Source organism: Saimiri boliviensis, chromosome 3, assembly GCF_048565385.1.
Source record: "Saimiri boliviensis isolate mSaiBol1 chromosome 3, mSaiBol1.pri, whole genome shotgun sequence".
NCBI lineage: Eukaryota > Metazoa > Chordata > Mammalia > Primates > Cebidae > Saimiri > Saimiri boliviensis.
The window spans coordinates 5307993-5326166 of record NC_133451.1 but is presented as its reverse complement, the minus strand read 5'-3'; the positions used below and the strand labels follow the sequence as shown (position 1 = coordinate 5326166).

The 18174-nt window shown below is 56.8% G+C and overlaps 1 protein-coding gene across 7 annotated transcripts in view; it reads left to right on the top strand.

Moving 5' to 3' along the window:
* The window catches only part of SORCS2 (sortilin related VPS10 domain containing receptor 2), a 556267-nt gene that overhangs the window by 318196 nt on the left and 219897 nt on the right, over positions 1 to 18174 (top strand). For all 7 annotated transcript variants that reach the window (XM_074395857.1, XM_074395856.1, XM_074395854.1 and 4 more), the window contains exon 3: positions 16840 to 16939. In XM_074395857.1, coding sequence (XP_074251958.1) covers positions 16840 to 16939 — 100 coding nt within the window. The remainder of the gene's footprint in view (positions 1 to 16839; positions 16940 to 18174) is intronic.

Genomic DNA, 18174 nt, shown 5'->3' with positions numbered 1-18174 from the left:
GATGATGAGATGGGTGTCAAAGGTCACTTGGGGCATGCAGAAAGGGAGTGAGAAGGCCCGGCTGGGCATGGGAGGGACGGCAGGCCTCTTGCCGCAGCTTTCGCCTTCCTAAGGCTCTGCCCTGTCTCTCTGAGCCTCTCTTTCCTCCCCTCTGGCTTGTGGTTAGGGGCTCCGGCTTCATCTGCAGGTACTGGGACCCTGTGGGTGGTTCAGAGGCTGATTTTTACCATGCGGGAGAAGCAACTGGAGCGGGCTGAGGAACAGAGAACGCGCAGGGCTTTGCTGTTGCAGCTGCAGATTTTATCCGCTTGCAAAACACAGTTCCATGTGGGCAGGGACTTGGGGGAGGGGGCGGTGCTTATTTCCCCTGGTGGAATGCCCTGGCATTTTTATGCACGACAGCCATCAGGGCTGCACGGGAGTCTGGGAGTGCGGGGAGAGGGTGCTTTCTGGGAACACGGCATGAGGTTCCGGAAGGACCAGGCCACGTTCATCCTCTGCCCGAAGGTGAACCAGGAAGGGAGCCTCCCCTTCTCGGCGTGGTCCTAGCTGAGGTTTAATTGTCACTCCCTGCCACGTCTGCAGGCACAGGCGTGAGAAGTCTCCACCCCCATCATCCCCTTCAGGCAGCAGCTACTGCTGAGGAGTGCGGGCTGCATGTAGGTGGTGGGGTGGGGGGCCCTTCACAGCTCGGGAGCCAGGCTGTCGTGTTCAAGCTCGGCCCCTCCACTGCTCCCTCCTCCTCTGGCGGGGGGGTTGTGCTAGTGTCCCCGGCAGGGTGTTGAAGGGACTCAGTGAACTCACACGTGCAGCACGCCCAGGACTTGGAAGTGACACACGCAGGACGGAGGGGATTTGTTGTTACCGTGGTTACAACTGCCACCCGATGTACCGATTTACTGCCATCTTTAAGAGTTTTCTAATCAGAGACATTGGGGACACGCAAGGTGACGATGTCTGTGGGTCGCTGGCTTAGCCCGTCAGCGTTGCCGTTGACTTACGCGTGGTTTTCTATTCCATAACGTCTTTCCACCAAAAACTTTCAGCCGGGTTTCCACAGCCGCACGACTCGAAGTGTTCTCTCAGCTTTCTGGAGGCGGGGAGTTGTTTGTGCTAATTGCATCGTATTCCCTAATGAATTTTTGTATTTCATACGTAGATGTGATCATGCACGTTTTAAAGCAGAATTCCCTTTCTGTTGGCTCGGGCCTCATCTGCTCGTGTCCTGCTCAGTTTTTTTCCTTCTCTTCGAAAACACTCAATACGTCATTTGGACTGCCTTTCGCAGAAACCAAATACAGTCAACAGGGCCTCGAAAAAATCAATTTAGAGTGTCAGATTCTATAATCTGGGAACTGGCATACGAAAATGTTATCATTTTGTTCCAAGACCCCCTACGAATAAATGGAGGCTCTCGTTCTAAAAATATTGAGTTGTGAGAGTTTCTTGGATCTAAGAAGACATTTTTTAGAAAGCCGCATGGAGGCTCAGAGCATCCCACTGAGAAACCCCCGTCCCAGAGCTTAACCCTGGGAAATTACCCAGGACACAGAGGCTGGGGAGGAGTTAAAATACTGAAAATGCTGTTCACAAGTAACCCTTGCTTGTCACAGCAATCAAGAGAAAAGCGTGGATTTCCACCATGCACAGCATGTGGTGGGCACTCAGTGTTTGCAGAATAAACTTGAAAAAGTTCAGCCTAAGGAGTGACCTGTCAATAACGCCACATGCTTTGGGTGGAATATGACACAGCAGGCAGGACGTGAAGACCGTTTTGTGATGAAGTCAGAATGCAGCTCTGCGCGTACCTTGTAACTGAAATACTGTAAAAACGCTCACACCGGAACCGAGGCTAGACAGGAACCGGGGAGGCGGCCGGCCTGGCGGGTGGTGAAGGTGCCGCTGCTTTTCTTCTGGTTACCTTGTTGTTCTCCATTGCTTCGTTATTGTGAAAGCATTCCAAGAAGAATCGAGGACGCGTTAGCATATCAGGAAGGGCGTTTATTTGATCGGATGTGGATTGCTATCTTTCAGGAGTTTTCTGGGAATCCAGGTCACCGGGGAGGTTAATCCATCGGCCTTGACTCCAAGCCCCGTCTCTGGTCTGACTTGGCAGCGGCCACGCACCCTCCTGGGCTTTCTTCCAACTCTGCCCTGTCCGTCAGCCCGTCCCACTTCACTCTGCTGGGAATCCCCGGGTGAGTCCTCTCCCCGGAAAGCAGCTGCTGGATGCAGAAGTTCTTTTGGTCTGTGTCTTGCGGGGTCCGCGGAGTCCAGCTGATTCCACTGTGTGGTTCTTTGCCTCATTCTGTTCGGGTGCTTCCTGTTTGAAGTAACACTCTGGGTTTTTTTTTTTTTTTTTTTTTTTTTTTTTTTTTTTTTTTTCTGAGATGCAGTTTTGCTCCTATTGCCCAGGCGGGAGTGCAAGGGCACAATCTCAGCTCACTGCAACCTCCGCCTCCTGGGTTCGAGCCATTCTCCTGCCTCAGCCTCCCGAGCAGCTGGGATTACAGGAACCTGCCACCACACTCAGCTAATTTTGTATTTTTAATAGCGACAGTGTTTCTCCACGTTGGTCAGGCTGGTCTCGAACTCTCGTCCTCAGGTGATCTGCCTGCCTTGGCCTCCCAAAGTGCTGGGATGACAGGCAGGAGCCACCACGCCTGGCCCAGCACTCTGGGTTTTAAAGTGGTTTCTATCCTCCCACATAGGCTGGTTCCTGGGGATGACGCGGGGCCAGTGTGCCTCTTACCCAGCAGCAGGAGATAGAGGCAACGCCCTGACCCAGTCACAGGAGGTGCCCGTGTGCCTTTCCTGACCAAATGCAAAGCAACGGGCAAGCACTGACTTTCCTCCAGCCCTCGTGTAGCCCACACTGTGCCAGGATGGCCAGAGACTCGCCTCTACCTGGCCATAAACTCAGCCTGCCCGCTCCAGTCCCCCACCAAACGCAGCTTCTCCCAGTTAACCCAGAAGTCATGGTGTGTCTGGATCATCCGATGGCTGCTTCACACTGAGGCCCAACACGATGTCAGGTGTGGTGGTAGCTCTCGCCCACTGCCTGTGAGGGCCGCCAAGGTAACTGGAACCTCCTCTCCCCATACCTGCTGCTGCTGGCAGCCTCAGGCCTGCCGGCTCTGGCCTCCCAGCTGGCTGGCACAAGGCTGGAGGGTGGCTCCATCACCCGCCGCGGCTCTTGGAAGTGTGCCCGACGGAGGTTTGCAGAGCAGCTGTAGAGCAGGCACCTCCGCTGGAGATTGACGAGGCCCTGCGTGCCGAGGGGAGCCCAGGCAGCTCTGCCCGTGTGCCAGGAGAGTGACCGGGCGCATCTGGGAGCTCGGGCCTCATTCACCCTGGAAGGTTATACCCAGATTCTAAGACTCCATCAGTTGGGGCAGGAGCCATTGCAAACATCCGACCTTGTGCCATTTTAGGATCTCCAGACACAAAACCAGCCAGAACCACGGTGCCTCTCCCCTCCTACAGAGCTGGAGGCCCACAGCAGCGGCCCAGTTTGGAACTTGAGTTGGATGGAGTCTCGCTTTGTCCTTTCTGACCCTGGACAAGCGACTTCACGTTGTGAGTCTCAGTCTCCCTGTTTGTACAGGAAGAGCTGGAACGGGGATGAAGGGAGCAACCTGGCCGGTGTCTGGAAGAGAGGCAGCAGGCGGCGGCCACGGCGAAGCTATGCCGGCTGTTTCCGTCTTCGGGCGCTGCTGCCTGCACCTGCGGAACGTGGCTGCTCATCGCCTGCCTTGAACCTCTGCCCTCATCGGTTCAGTGCGACTGGCCTGGAGCAACCTGCTTCCCTAGCAGCGCTGGCTGATCTCAGGGGGGCTCCCCACAGTCCGTAGCACCCACACCCCTTGGTCTGACCCACTATGCCCCTCCTTCCCCTCTCCGCTCCTGCAGCTCCTTGGCTGGGCCTCCCAGAGGGCACACGTGGGGCTCCTGCTATGCTAGAGCGGCAGCTGCATTCAGGGGTCCCTGTGCGTGCTCTCGGCCCCACAGGAGCCTGGGTTCCCTCTGTTCAGCAGCAGGGGCAGGGAACATCTGTCCCTTATAAAGGAGCTGGGGCAGCCTGGAGTTAGGCCCCGGGGTTCCTGCTCTGCCAGGCTTACCCACTCCTTCAGTGCTGGTTCCTGAGGAGGTGTGGGGGTGGGGGCAGCCTGGAGGAGCAGGGCCCTGGTGATGAGGGCCCTCTCTGGGTGCGGGGTGGCACTGTTGGCTGACTGCTGGGGACTCACTTCCCGCTCTGAGTGGCTCCTATGATTGCATTGGCACCACTGGCTCAGAAGTTCCCTGCCCACCCATGTGCACCCGGCCTGGCATGCAGCCTGGCGCAGGGTTGGTGCTCAGGAGCGGTCTGGAAAGGGACTCTGGCACTGGAAGGTTTCAGTTGCCACAGGAACTTATAGATGGGGAGGGACCGATTCTCACTGAGTCAACGAGACGCAGTTGGCCAGGAGTGAGGGGAGGAGGCGTGTGCTGCTTTTCCGTGGGTCATGTCCCAGGTTGTGCCCCCATTTCCATCCCGAAGGTGTCAGTGAAGGCTGCAGGCAGGGGCCCTGAGGTGGGAGGAGGGGTCCTCTGGGATTAGGCCCCACCCAGCTTCATTCTGGAAAGGTCTGCTAGTGAGCATCACAGCCCCCAGCACCAGTGGACTCAGAATACCAGCGAGCCATGGCAGGCGGCTGCACCCACGTGAGTTTGGGGGTGTGGAGTTAGGCGATGCCCTGAGCCTCGGGTTCACTCACAGGTGAAATGACACAGCTCCTGTGCTGGGTTGGGCTGCAGTCAGGGTCCAGTGCGGGCATCAGAGAATGTCAGAGGTGCTCAGGACGTGCGGGGCGGGTGCCACGCCACACTAACCCCTCCGGGACACGGTGCACAGCTCAGGGAACAGCCCGGGGAGCTCAGAGAACGCAAACCTGGAGCCACCACGTCCCCCAACACTGAGTTTTTCAATGTTGCTGTAATCTTGGGCAAGTGACTGCACGTTCCTTGGGCCTCAGTTTCCCGGTCTGTGTGACTTCACGTTCCTTGGGCCTCAGTTTCCTGGTCTGTGCAGTGGGAAGGTGTCCTGCTGTTCAGATGCGGTCATGAGGTCTCGGCGGGGTTCCCTTCACTCTGTCCTCTGCCGGTGTCCAGAGCACGGTGGGCACCGATCTCGCTAACTCCACCCCACGCAGCTTGCACGCCGGGGGGCCTCCTGCTCTCTCCCCGTATGGCTGTGGGTCATGGGTTCCGATCCCACTGCCTTCGCTGCTGCGGGTTTGGGTTTGGCCTGGTAAGGTCGCCTCGCCCCCGACACTGCGCACCCCTCCAGTGCAGGACTGTTTCCCTCCCCTCTGCTCCCCCAGCTCACTGGCACCCGATGCCCCTTTCACACTCAGAATCTAGAGCGCATTCTGGAATTTTCTGGAATGACTTCACGCCCCACAAGTGCCGTGACACCTCCGTTCCCTCTTCCTCTCTGATCCTGGGAGGGTTTGTTAGAAAGTCTGGGAAGCGGATCAAAGCCTCCTCTTTGTGGCTTCTGTGGAGCCATCGGTCCCGGGCCTCACAGTGGCCCGTGTGTCTGCTCCGCTCACAGCACAGACCGAGCCTGACCCGGAATGTGCTTGGAAGGAATTCTGCTGGGAAAACACATCTGTGTCGCCTGTGCCGAGTCTGAGGTTCCGGTCTGGGGCCTGCTACCCATTTCCCGTCCCTTTGGGCAGGTCCCTTTCCTACCGGGCCTCAGTTTCCCCACATGTAAAGTGCAGATGTGCATACACGCACCCTCGAGAGGGGTTCTGGGGTCCACTCAGGGGGCCTCCCAGCTGCCAAACGCAGAGCAGATGCTGGCACGCAGCCTCTCGGCTGTTAGGGACACACATGTCCACAGCAGCTGCACCTTCGAGCAGGAAGTGGTCCATGCCGTAAGCAGGGGACAAGCCAGAGCGTGACGGCTTCCCTCCAGTGGCACAGTGATGAGGGCAATGCCACTGCCCACCACGCCGTTCCTACTTCGTGTGCGTTCTACACAGACCTCTGGAATCAATCGGTCTGCTTCATTAACCCTTTATTCAGATAAAAAACCTAAGTCTCAGAGGTGCCAGCCTCGCCCACACCCAGGGCTTGCGGGTGGACAGAAGCGCCAGCCTCGCAGGTGGGAGCTGTCTTTCACACGTGCGTGTGGCTTCCGTCTTGTGTTGGCAAGTGGAGTGGGGAGAGTAGGGGCGCCTCACCCCGAGGAGGAGGGGTGGGCATATGTCCCCGCCGATGGAGTAATTACGGAGGAGGAAAATGGCTTCATTAAATCATTTTTTAAAAGTGAATATGTACAAACACTCAGCAATTAGGCCGCCGATTTGCAAACAGCAATTTTCCAACTGCGGTCGCCTTCCATGTTTCTATTTGCCCGTTTTTAGACTCTGGTTTCTTATTTTTAATTGGAATAAATGTGGATTGGATTGATTACCTCCTGAGGCGCTGGGTGCAGTTAAAGAACTTGGTGGAGCTACTGAGTGCTGGAGAGGTCCCCTGGGGGACAGCACCAGGCACAGAGAGGGGAGACGCTCAGTGAGCACTGTCGACCTCACCCCTCACCCTCTTCCCCTTCCCCTTTTCCCTCCCTCCTCCTCTCTCCTCCTCCTTCCTCCCCCCTCCTCCCCCCTCCTCCCCCTCCTCCCCCCTCCTCCCCCTCCTCCCCCCTCCTCCTCCCTCCTCCCCCTTCCTCCCCTCTCCTCCCCCCTCCTCCCCCCTCTTTCCCCCTCCTCCCCCCTCCTCCCCTCTCCTCCCTCCTCTTCCCCCTCCTCCTCCCTCCTCCTCCCTCCTCCCCCCTCCTCCCCTCTCCTCCCCCCTTCTCCCCCCTCTTTCCCCCTCCTCCCCCCTCCTCCCCTCTCCTCCCTCCTCTTCCCCCTCCTCCTCCCTCCTCCCCCCTCCTCCCCCCTCCTCCCCCCTCCTCCCCCCTCCTCCCCCCTCCTCCCCCCTCCTCCTCCCTCCTTCTCCCTCCTCCCCTCTCCTCCCCCCTCCTCCTCTCTCTTCCTCCCTCCTCCTCCCTCCTGCTCCCTCCTCCTCCCTCCTCTTCCTCCTTTCTCCCTCTTTCTTCCCTACTCCTTTCTTCCGTCTTCCCCTCCCTCTTCCCTCATCCTTCTCCTCCCTTTTCCCGCCATCCTTCTCTTCTTTCTTCTCCCTCCTCTTCCCTCCCTCTTCCCTCCTCCCCCGTCTTCCCTCCTCCTCCTCCCTTTTCCTCCCTTTCTCCCTCCTCCCTCCCTCCTTCCTTTCTCCCTCTTCCCCATCCTTGCCGTTCTCCCTCTCCTTCCTCCCTCTCTTTCTTCTCCCTCCTCCCCTCTTCTCTCTTCCCTCTTCCTCCCCCCATCCCTCTCCCTTTCTCTCCCCTTTTCTTCCCCTTCCTATTTCCCTCCTCCCTCTGTTTCCTCGCTTTCTTCCTTCCACACAGGCTGAGCTCTCCCAGGGGTTTTGACAGCATCCAGAGATTCCAGGGAGAATTCCTCCCCGGCGGGGCAGGCTCAGGAGTCACTAGGACCGAGACGGAAGGATGCGCGGGAATCCGATCCACGAGTGTCCGCGCCACTGCTTAGACTCAGACACTCAAACCCAGTTCCCACATGTTCAGTGGGAAACTGTGGCCCAGGGAGGGAAACCCGCTCACCTAAGGTCACATGGCCTTCAGGTCTGGCACCCAGAGCACCTCCAAAGGAATCACGCAAGCATTTATTAAGTGCCAGTTGTGTGCCTGGCCAGCAGAGGCTTGGCTTCCCACTCCATCCGGGAGACCTGCCTGGGCTTCAGAAGGTGTAGCGCTGGGTGTGGGGTTCATCTGAGGGTCCTGTGCTCTGGTGGTCTGCTGAGAGACAGGCCCAGCCGTCTGATGTGAGGTTAGTGGCAGGCCCCCTTCTCTCCCTCTGCCCAGCCCACCACAAGCTGGGGCGGCAACTGAGCGGGACACGGCCTCCATCACGCTGACCCTGCTGACAAGCCCCGAGCACCCCTGCCCACAGGCCACTTTCACATGGTTGGACTCCCAACCCCTAGCTGTGTCCAGCGCCCAGCACTGAGCCCGGCGCCCCGCAGACATTCAGCCTGTCACTGGGTCACACAGGCCCCTCCCTGCTCCACCGTGCTCCCCAGAGCCACACACTTAAACCTGCAGTGCCCCCCAGTGGTCCCAGCAAGGGTCCCTTCCCTCCTTGGGCCCATGGGGCTTCCCACTGTCTCAAACTCGAACTGCTGCCTGTCTCCATTTCTTCATTGAAACACAGGAGCTCCCTGGGGGTACACGGAGGTTGAAACAGGAAGGTGAGATGCTGATTCAGAGTCTTCCTCGTGTACAATAGATGCTCAGTCAGTGCAACTGCCTGGAGAGAAGTGAATAGAGTCATCCCAAAATCCGTGTCCTGGAGGATCCTCAGGGGTGATCCAGGGCCTTTGCAGATGTAACGAGCTAAAGATGGAGTGAAAGTCTGGCTTTAGGGTGGCCCTACATCCGACGTGAAGATGGAGGCAGAGAGTGGCATCATGCAGCCCCAGTCCGAGGGACGCCTGGAGCCCTCAGCAGCTGGGAGAGGCAGGAGGATCCTTGCCTGGAGCTTTCAGAGGGAGCTCGGGGCCCTGCCAGCACCTTGACTTTGGACTTCTGACTCCAGAACCATGAGGGGACAAGCCACCCGGTTTGTGGTATTTGCACAGCAGCCCGTGACCTCAGCCCACGCCCTGGCCTGCCTTTCCCATCATGGCACTAGAATTACCGTGTCTGCTTGCACAACATTGAAAACACACAGGAAGTGGTCAGCAGGCTGGTGTGGGGTTGGGTTTTTGCATGTTTTCTGAAGGAAGGACGTCGAGAGTTTAGAATAATGACCAGACAAGCAGCACGGCCAGCCTTGTTCTTTCCCCAGAAAGTGGGATGTGGCGGCACCTCCTACCCACATCTCTTCTCCCACGGGTCTGGCCTCCCCGGCACCCTGAGCTGTCTGCCCCTCCCCGCCCCACTGCCACGGCTTGCGTTTCATGTCTTCTAACCAGGATCCGAGAGTCTAGGCTTAGAGCATGCACTGCAGAGAGAAACGCACTCCCATAGAGAGACAAGGCCATCCATCACTGAGGATCCTGTCCCCCGGGGACCCCTGGTCTGCAACAGGAACCCAGCGCGTTCCAGAGAGCAGGGGCTTATCTCGGGTCCTCTTTCCCTCTGACACAGCGCAGGGAGAGGCAGAGGCCGGGCAAACCCGCTTGGCGTTCTCCAGCTCTGCTCCCTGCAGGAAATCCTCATCATTAGGTATCATCATGGCTACACTTACTTATCCGAGAAGCAGATACTCAGAGGAAAGAAGGCAGTGAGACAGACTCTCGAGTTGCTCACTAGGAAAACGCAGTAAGGGCAAGAGGCTTCCGGGAAGAACGGATCCCTTTCTGGTCTCTCGAAAGGGGTCTGGGAGGCCAGACAACAGGGATACTTGCGGGGTGCCTGCAGGTTAAGGGTGTGTGGTCACAGCCTTTTATGTTAATGGGGTCCCCAAAGATGCCTGATTCCAATGCTCTGATGCCTCAAAGAAGAAAACTAATGCAAAGATCCACAGTGGGCTGTCCAGGGAGCAGCAGCAGGTGGATGAGCCCAGAGCCCCCAACTGCTTCATCCAGGGGCTGTCCTGACTCCCAGCCCAGCCCTCCACCTTCCCCCAAGCAGCACAGCACTAGAGCAGCGTCACCCCATCTTCATGTCACCTGGGGTCCCCTCTGTCTGCTCCTTCAGCCCGACACCTCCAGCAGGCCCAAGACACGCCAACTGAACTTCCTGTCCTTCCTCTCTCTCCTCCACCTCGGCAGTCACCTGTCCTTCCTCTCACTCCTCCACCTCGGCAGTCACCTGTCCTTCCTCTCTCTCCTCCACCTCGGCAGTCACCTGTCCTCACCTGCAGACACCTGTCCCCTCCTCAGTCACCTGTCCCCTCCTCAGTCACCTGCCCCCACCTCAGTCGCCTGCCCCTCCTCACTCACCTGTCCCCTCCTCAGTCACCTGTCCCCTCCTCAGTCACCTGTCCCCACCTCAGTCGCCTGTCCCCTCCTCAGTCACCTGTCCCCACCTCAGTCGCCTGTCCCCTCCTCAGTCACCTGCCCCCACCTCAGTCACCTGCCCCCACCTCAGTCACCTGCCCCTCCTCACTCACCTGTCCCCTCCTCAGTCACCTGTCCCCACCTCAGTCACCTGCCCCCTCCTCAGTCACCTGTCCCCTCCTCAGTCACCTGCCCCCACCTCAGTCGCCTGCCCCTCCTCACTCACCTGTCCCCTCCTCAGTCGCCTGTCCCCTCCTCAGTCACCTGTCCCCACCTCAGTCGCCTGTCCCCTCCTCAGTCACCTGTCCCCACCTCAGTCGCCTGTCCCCTCCTCACTCACCTGTCCCCTCCTCAGTCACCTGTCCCCACCTCAGTCACCTGCCCCCTCCTCAGTCACCTGTCCCCACCTCAGTCACCTGCCCCTCCTCACTCACCTGTCCCCACCTCAGTCACCTGCCCCCTCCTCAGTCACCTGCCCCCTCCTCACCTGTCCCCTCAGTCATCTGTCCCCTCCTCAGTCACCTGCCCCTCCTCAGTCACCTGGTCAGGAGTTCAAGACCAGCCTGGCCAAGATGGTGAAACCCCGTCTCTACTAAAAAATCAAAAAATAGCCTGGCATGGTGGCGTGAGCCTGTAATCTCAGCTACTCAGGAGGCGGAAGCAGGGAATTGCTTGAACCCAGGAGGCGGAGGTTACAGTGAGTAGAGATTATGCCACTGCACTCCAGCCTGGGTGACAGAGAGAGACTCTGTCTCAACAACAACAACAACAAAAAAGTGAAGAGAAGCAGGTGGCATGGAAAGGAGTGGAAGGAGCTTAAATAGCTATCACTCAGTGAAAGGAACCAACAGGAAAAGGTTGTGAATGCTAGGATTCCACGTGGGTTACATTCTGGAAAAGGCATGACTATGGCAATGGTAAAAGGATTGGTGGTTGCCAGGAAGTAGGGGGCGGGGAGACGAATTGGGGGAGAACAGAGGATTCTTGGGGCAGTGGGGGGTGCCTGTCATTCTACATGTGCCCAGACTTGTAGAGTATACAACCCCCAGGGCTGGCCCTGACATGAACTCTGCACTCTCATGGTAATGATGCCTCAGGGTGGCCTCACTGATTGTAGCAAGTGAGTCTCAGTTGGGGGCCCTGATGGTGGTGGTGGTGTACAGGTGGGGTTGCTGTATGGGTTGGGGCTTGTTAGAGACAGAATGCTTGTTTTTAGGTACTGTAAGGAAAAATAGCATTCAGACAAAAAGTTTTTTCTGCAAGACAATTTTACTTTCTGCAGGAAGGGTACTCGTTGTCAGCTATCTTGCCAGGAGCATACAATGAACAAAGGAAAGGCAAGCATATTTATTCTTTATGCATTGGAACTGTACTGCTGTGTCTGAGCTTTGTGGGTTGGAGCTAGCCTTCACAATCTAAGGTTAAAACTTGATTGGCTAACAACTTAAACTTTTCTAAATAGGAAACAAACAAGAAAGAGGAAGTTGCCTAAAAAAGGACTTAGAACAAGCATCTTGGTTGTGTAGCTTCTGGTCATGCTCACAGGCATGTAGTACATTCTATGTCCTTGTACTTTAACCAAGATATTTGTACTGGATGTGCTCACAGGCATGTCCCAGCTCGCAGCCTACACCCCTTCCTTATTTGGACTTCCTCTTTTCCTTTGTTCTACATTGCCTTTACCTATTTAGAAAAGTTTTAAGTTGTTAGCTAGTCTAGTTTAGTTTAGATTGTGAAGTCTGGCTCCAGCCAACAGAGATCAGACACAGCAGTAAGGACCCAGTGCGTAAAGAATAAATATGCCTGCCTTTCCTTTGTTCATTGCACTCTTGTGACAAGATGGCTAATAGAAACACCCCTTCTGCAGAAAGTAAAATTGCCTTGCTGAGAAAACTTATTGTCCGAATGTTGTTTTTTCCTTGCAGTACCTAAGAACAAGCATTCTGTCTCTAACAGGGCAGAAGGTGAATGGGAACTCTCATTTCTACTCCATTTGCTGTGAACGTAAAAGTGCTTTAAGAAATAAAGCCTATGGGTTAAAATAAAGAACAGGTAAAATTAATTTTAATCAGATTTTAATTAACTCAATATAGCCAAAAGATTATGTCAACATGTAATCAATATCCACATTATAAAGAAATATTTTACATTCTTTGTAATGCTAAGTCTTTGAACTCAGTATATATTTCACAGTCTGAGGGCATCTCGATTTGAATGAATTTACAGTTCTAGTGGTGGACGGTCCTGCGGGTCCATGGTACTGCCCAACAGCACGGGTCCAGCCCTCTCTGTGGCCCTGGGAGTCACCTGCCACACCCACCTCTGGCCGCCCTGCTATCTCTCGAAGCCCATTCTGGGACACTGCTTCTGAACCAGCTCCCACACACACTTTGGACCCGGCTCAAATGCACACTTGTGTTCAGCCGAGCAACGCCTCCCACAGACATCCATCTCCAAATCCCCAGGAGCTGTGACTCTGCTACCTTACATGGCAGAGGGGACCTTGCAGATGGATTATATTAAGGATTTTGGGATTATCCTGGATTATCCTGTGGGCCTTTGTAATCACAAGGAGGGAGCCAGAGGGACATGGGACGGTGGCAGTCTGCGCTGTGATGGGAAGCAGAGTGGAGTGACAGATTCCGCGGTGGGGGAAGGGGCTTTGGGCCTGGGACTGCAGGAGGTCGTTAGCAGGCTGGAGAGGCAGGGTGTGGGTCATCCCCTGGAGCTTCCAGGCAGTGCCCACACCTTCATAAGACCCCCTGCAGACTCCCGCTCTCCAGAAGTGTAGATAATGAATGTGGCTGGTTTTAAGCTGCTGAGTCTGTGGGCCTTTGTTACAGCAGCCACAGGAACCTCACAGCCCCCTCCCTGCCCCCCGCTGTGAAGTCAGCCCACCAGTGTTATCGCCCCGCCTCTGAGCCTGGGGGTTTCCTGCCAGGAGCTCCTTGTGCATGGACGGGAGAGGAAGAGACCCAGACTAAGGCAGGCAGGAAGATGCAGGGATGGGATTTAAAGGCTTTAGAAGGAAAAGTCATCCGGTCGGTGATGGATTAGACCTGGTAGTGGGGGCAGCCTGGGGGGCCGAGGATGGCGCCCGGATGCCCTCGGTTTCATGTTTCCCCGGGTGTCCCCCAGGGCTCTGGACGTGCCTGTCACCATTGCTGCTCTCTGCTGCAGTGTCTGATTGGTTGTGCTCTCTCTGTCTCTGTCTCTCTGTCTCTTTCTCTCTCTCTGTCTCTGTCTCTCTCTGTCTCTCTTTCTCTCTCTCTCTCTCTCTCATCTCTCTCTCCCCACAATAGCAACCAGCCTGTCACCCCCATGAGAGCAGGGGATAGTGTCCGAGCTGCCCATGGATTCCACCCTCTGTGTAGTGTAGTGATGGGACACAGAGCAAGTACTCCATATGCACACGTCATATGAAGGAATATGAATGAGGTGATGAATCTGGATTCCTAGGCTCACAGTGTGGGCCTTAAAGCATAAAAAGTTAAACAAATGTAGAGGGAATGAATGGGTGAATGGCTGAACCAATGTCCCTAGTATCTAGCAGGAACTGGACTTGGGAGTCACAGATATCTGAGGAACTGGGTTTGCAGTGTCTGCAGGGCAAGGGGCTTCCTAGGCCCCTGCAGCTGCTATTTATTTATTTATTTATTTGAGATGGAATCTTGCTCTGTCACCCTGGCTGGAGTGGTGTGATCTTGGCTCACTGCAACCTCCACCTCCCGGGTTCAAGTGATTCTCATGCCTCAGCCTCCTGAGTAGCTGGGATTACAGACACCTGCCACTATGCCCAGCTAAGTTTTGTATTTTTAGTTGAGAAAATACATGGTTTCACCATGTTGGCCAGGCTGGTCTTGAACTCGTGACCTCAGGTGATCTGCCCACCTCAGCCGCCTGAAGTGCTAAGATGACAGACATGAGCCACTGTGCCCAGCCAGGACCGTGCTTTAAATGGACCCGCCTTCCCTGTCCTCAGGGCCCTCGTACCTGGAACACAGCTGCCATCACAAAGTACCACCGTGGTGATCTCTCTCTCGGGGTCAGAAGTCTGAGTGGTTTTTGGGGGGCTCTGAGGGAGCCTGTGCTCCCTGCCTCTCTCCCAGTGTCTGGTGGCTGTCGGGATCCTTCCTGCCCTTGGCCTGCAGCAGCCTAGTCACCCCACTCTCTGCCTTCGTCTTTGTGCGGGCTTCTGTGTGTGTGTGTGTCCCAATTTCCAAATTCTTATGACAGCAGTCATACGGGACCCAGGGCTCACCTCATCCAGCACGGCCTCATCATAACTATTGTATCTGCAGAGATTCTGTATCCAAATTAGGCGGTACTCACAGGTTCTGGGTGCACAGGAATTTGGAGAACACTTCTCAACTCCATCCGAATGCCTTTCCCGGCCACGCACAACCTCTCTCCTTCCTTCTGGGCTTTGCGCAAACATCACCTTGTCAGAAGGGCCTTTCTACCACTCTGAAACCCAGCGGCCCCCGCCCCTCCCTCCCCACCCGCACCCCCACGCTGTTGACTGTCCTTCCCGCCCTCATCACATTTGATGCTGCCGTGTTTTTGCTGCTTTCTTTATCGTCCATCTGCCTCACCCCATCTCCCCTCCTAGAAGTGACGCTCCTAGAGCAGGGCCCTTGCTCACGGGCTCCCTGCTGCACACCACGCCTGGCAGGAGCTCTGGGGCTTGCAGGTGTGAGCAGGCTCCTCTGTCCCGCGTGGGTGAGCAGGACTGACGCCGGCTGGAGGCTGGGCTAAGGCGAGCAGTCCCGGGAGTGAAGGGAAGGGGGGACTGAGAGGTATTTGGGAGGCAGAATCAATCGATGGGCAGGTCTTGGAGATGGCTCAGGGGGGTGGGGAAGGAAGGGGAGGCTTCCCCTGCGTCAAGCTCGTAAACACATTCATTGGTTTCTGCAAGGGCCCTGGAATTTTCTGGGTCTCTGGATCAGATCGATCCTCTGCTAATGGGCCTCTCTCTGCGTCCTTCCAAAAGAAAATCAATTCTCTGAGGTTTGAGAGTGAGTGCGCCCTAATGACACCTCCACGGGGCTTCTTTGTTCGCTCCAGCCCAGTCCTCCCTGGGGCGGCCAGGAGCAGACAGAGGCCAGACGGGTCCTCAGGCCCCCGCCATCCTGGGGAAGAGCTGACCCCTGGGAATTGGTGGGCTGGGGGTTGGGGGTCTGCTCTTTGTCCTGGCCTAGGAGGAACCTTGTGACCCCGAGGCCTGTGGGGGACACAAATTCTGGGGACCTGTGGCCACATGGCCACCATGCCCAGAGATGATAAACAAACAGGCCATTTTCCTGGAGCCTCAGTTTCACTTGAAGATTTAGGAAGGAATTACCTCCATGTAGAAACCACCAAGGATGTGTTCTAGGAGGGCATTAAATAGGTCCCCGTGGGGAGAGGTATTTATACTAAAGCAGCTCCAGGCCAGTCCCCTCGGCCCCCACGGGACAAACTGGGTGAGTCTGAGAACACTGACCTCACAGTCAGGCCACACAGGCTGGGCTTGGAGCCAGGTGCTGGGGTCTGACGCAGGAGCACTGAAGCTCCTGGTTCCAGCCCAAGCCCTCCTCGCCCAAGTTGGGGAGTTGCCCCCAGTCCCCGAGCTCAGCTGCCCCCAGTGTGTCTCAGCAGTGATCAGACATGGGGAAGCCCCTCGAGGCACAGTGCCCATGGCAGGAGCCCCACAGCCCCGCGTTCTGACTCTGTTCTCCCCGCCTTGGGTCCGTGTCTGGACTCTGCGTTGATAGAGCAGGGGTGAGGTGGGAAATGCCTCCCCAAGCCCCTCTGTGATCTCCAGCACACTCAGGTGTATTCTGCAATCCCAGTGTATTTTAACGGGTGATGAGAAGAGGTGTTGGTTTTAGGGTCTCTCTCTGGGAACTTAATCTTCAATGGAGAATTAATTTCATGTCCTGATGCACGGACAACTTCCAAACAGCAGATATGAAGTTGCCTTGTGGCTTCTCTCCTCTTCTTGCTGGGGAGCCAAGGCACTTTAAAGCTCAGTGTACCCCCAGATTCTCATGTGGCCAGCAGGGCCTTGCCCCAGGCGGTACTGAGCGAACAGCCCCATCTCCCAGCACGAACCCACCAGATGCTGCTCCCGGGCGGGCACAGTGCTTGGGGTCTGATTTCCAGCAGCCACCCGAGCTCCGGCACCTGCCTGTGGTCCCCTACCGTCCTGTGCTGCAGGTGGTGGCCAGGGTGGAGGATGGGGCTCCCTGGAGAAGCTCAGCATCCAGAGAGGGAAAGAGACAAGCAGGCAGGTCACAGGGACGCCTCAGCGCAGCTGGCGATTGTCCTGCCTGCACACAGACCATCGGCCTGAAATCAGACGGGCCAGCGTCAATCCTGAGTGGGCCACTTATCAGCTGAGGGATTTCAGGCAGGGAACTACCCCCTCGGGGGCGCCTCTGATCATCTGTGAGATGCATACAGTGACCTAGAGGTGCCCGGCACATAGGTGGCATCGGTGAGGAGTGGCTGGCTGGGATTTGGAGTCAGAAGGACCCGACTTTGGATCCGAGCTCTGGAGCTCCACACCTACGCTCCACAGCTGCACTCCACACCTGCGCGCGGCCTCCAGTGTCCCTGAGAAAGCCCAGTCTCCTCTCCTGCCTTGTGGTGGTGCGCTGCCCCCAGGCAGCACTCAGGGTGTCTGGGGCACTCTGTCTGCACGGGCACAGGGCAGGGACTGGACCCCATGTGAGCCAATGAAGGCTGTACCCGGAAGGAACATGGCTGACGACTGTCCCTTCATTCCCCCAGGTCGTCGGATTTCGGGACGTCCTACACCAAGCTTACCCTCCAGCCTGGCGTCACCACCATCATCGACAACTTCTACATCTGCCCGACCAATAAACGGAAGGTAGGTGCTGCCGGGGCGGCCGCCGCTCTGGCTGCAACTCGGCTCTTGCCTTGCACCGCTCACTCTGCAAAGCAAGGGGGCTGCTGCCCTGACTGCCGCCCTGCCTGCTGGCTCCTGCTTTGGACCGGCCGGAGCGTGAGATGTTTCCCTCGCAGCTCTCGCTGCCACCCCTCCCACTGCCACCTGACACGGTTCTGTGCTTTAAACCAGAGGCCAGGCTTTGGAGGAAGGTGCCATCTGCATACCTGGGGCACATGTGTCTTCTCCCGGGCGGGGGGGTCGCATCCATCAGGGCATAGCGGGCAGGAGTTTCGGGCCTGGAAGCGGAGAGAGACGCAGCTGCCTTGGGTTGAGAGCCCTCGGAAGGCAGTGCTGAGCAGGCCCGATCTTCGGAAATTAGTTGTTGATCTGGTTTTGATTGGGCTGTGATTTTCATCTGAGCTCTCTGCTGTTGTCTGGATCTGGGGGAACTTCTTGATTTTGCTCTCTGGCTGGCTGTACGGTAGGAGAGAGGGGTCTTTCCAAGGTTACCCACTGTGTTCCGTGAGGGGACCCCTCCTGCAAATGTGTGTCTGTGTTCTGAGCCACCCCGCTGAGCCAGAGTGAGGTCAGCAGAGGCACCAGGGCAAAGCTGTCCTGCGAACCTGACTCCATTCAGCAAACAGTTCACGGTCACACAAAGAAACCTGGACAGACCAGTGTTCGAATCCCAGCTCAACTCCCTGTGCCTCAGTTTCCTCAAATGGGATCTTGCACAGAGAATCGTGAGCTCTAGAATCAGGGACCCAGAGCCCCTGTGTGGTGCTTGGCATGAGGTGGGCACACAGGCCCCTGTGCTCGGCTCTAATGGTGACTTTGAAGGAGACATTTGAGCCACTTGGAGTCTGCGAGAACGTCTGTGAATCAACAAGACATCCCAGAAAGGGAGTCATGGGGGACAGTGGTACTCCAGGGGTGCTGGAGTATCGTGGGGACGGTGATACTCCAGGGGTGCTGGAGTGTCGTGGGGGACGGTGGTACTCCAGGGGTGCTGGAGTGTCATGGGGGACGGTGGTACTCTAGGGGTGCTGGAGCGTCATGGGGACAGTGATACTCCGGGGGTGCTGGAGCGTCGTGGGGGACGGTGGTACTCCGGGGGTGCTGGAGCGTCGTGGGGGACAGTGGTACTCCGGGGGTGCTGGAGTGTCGTGGGGGACGCCGATACTCCGGGGGTGCTGGAGTGTCATGGGGGACGG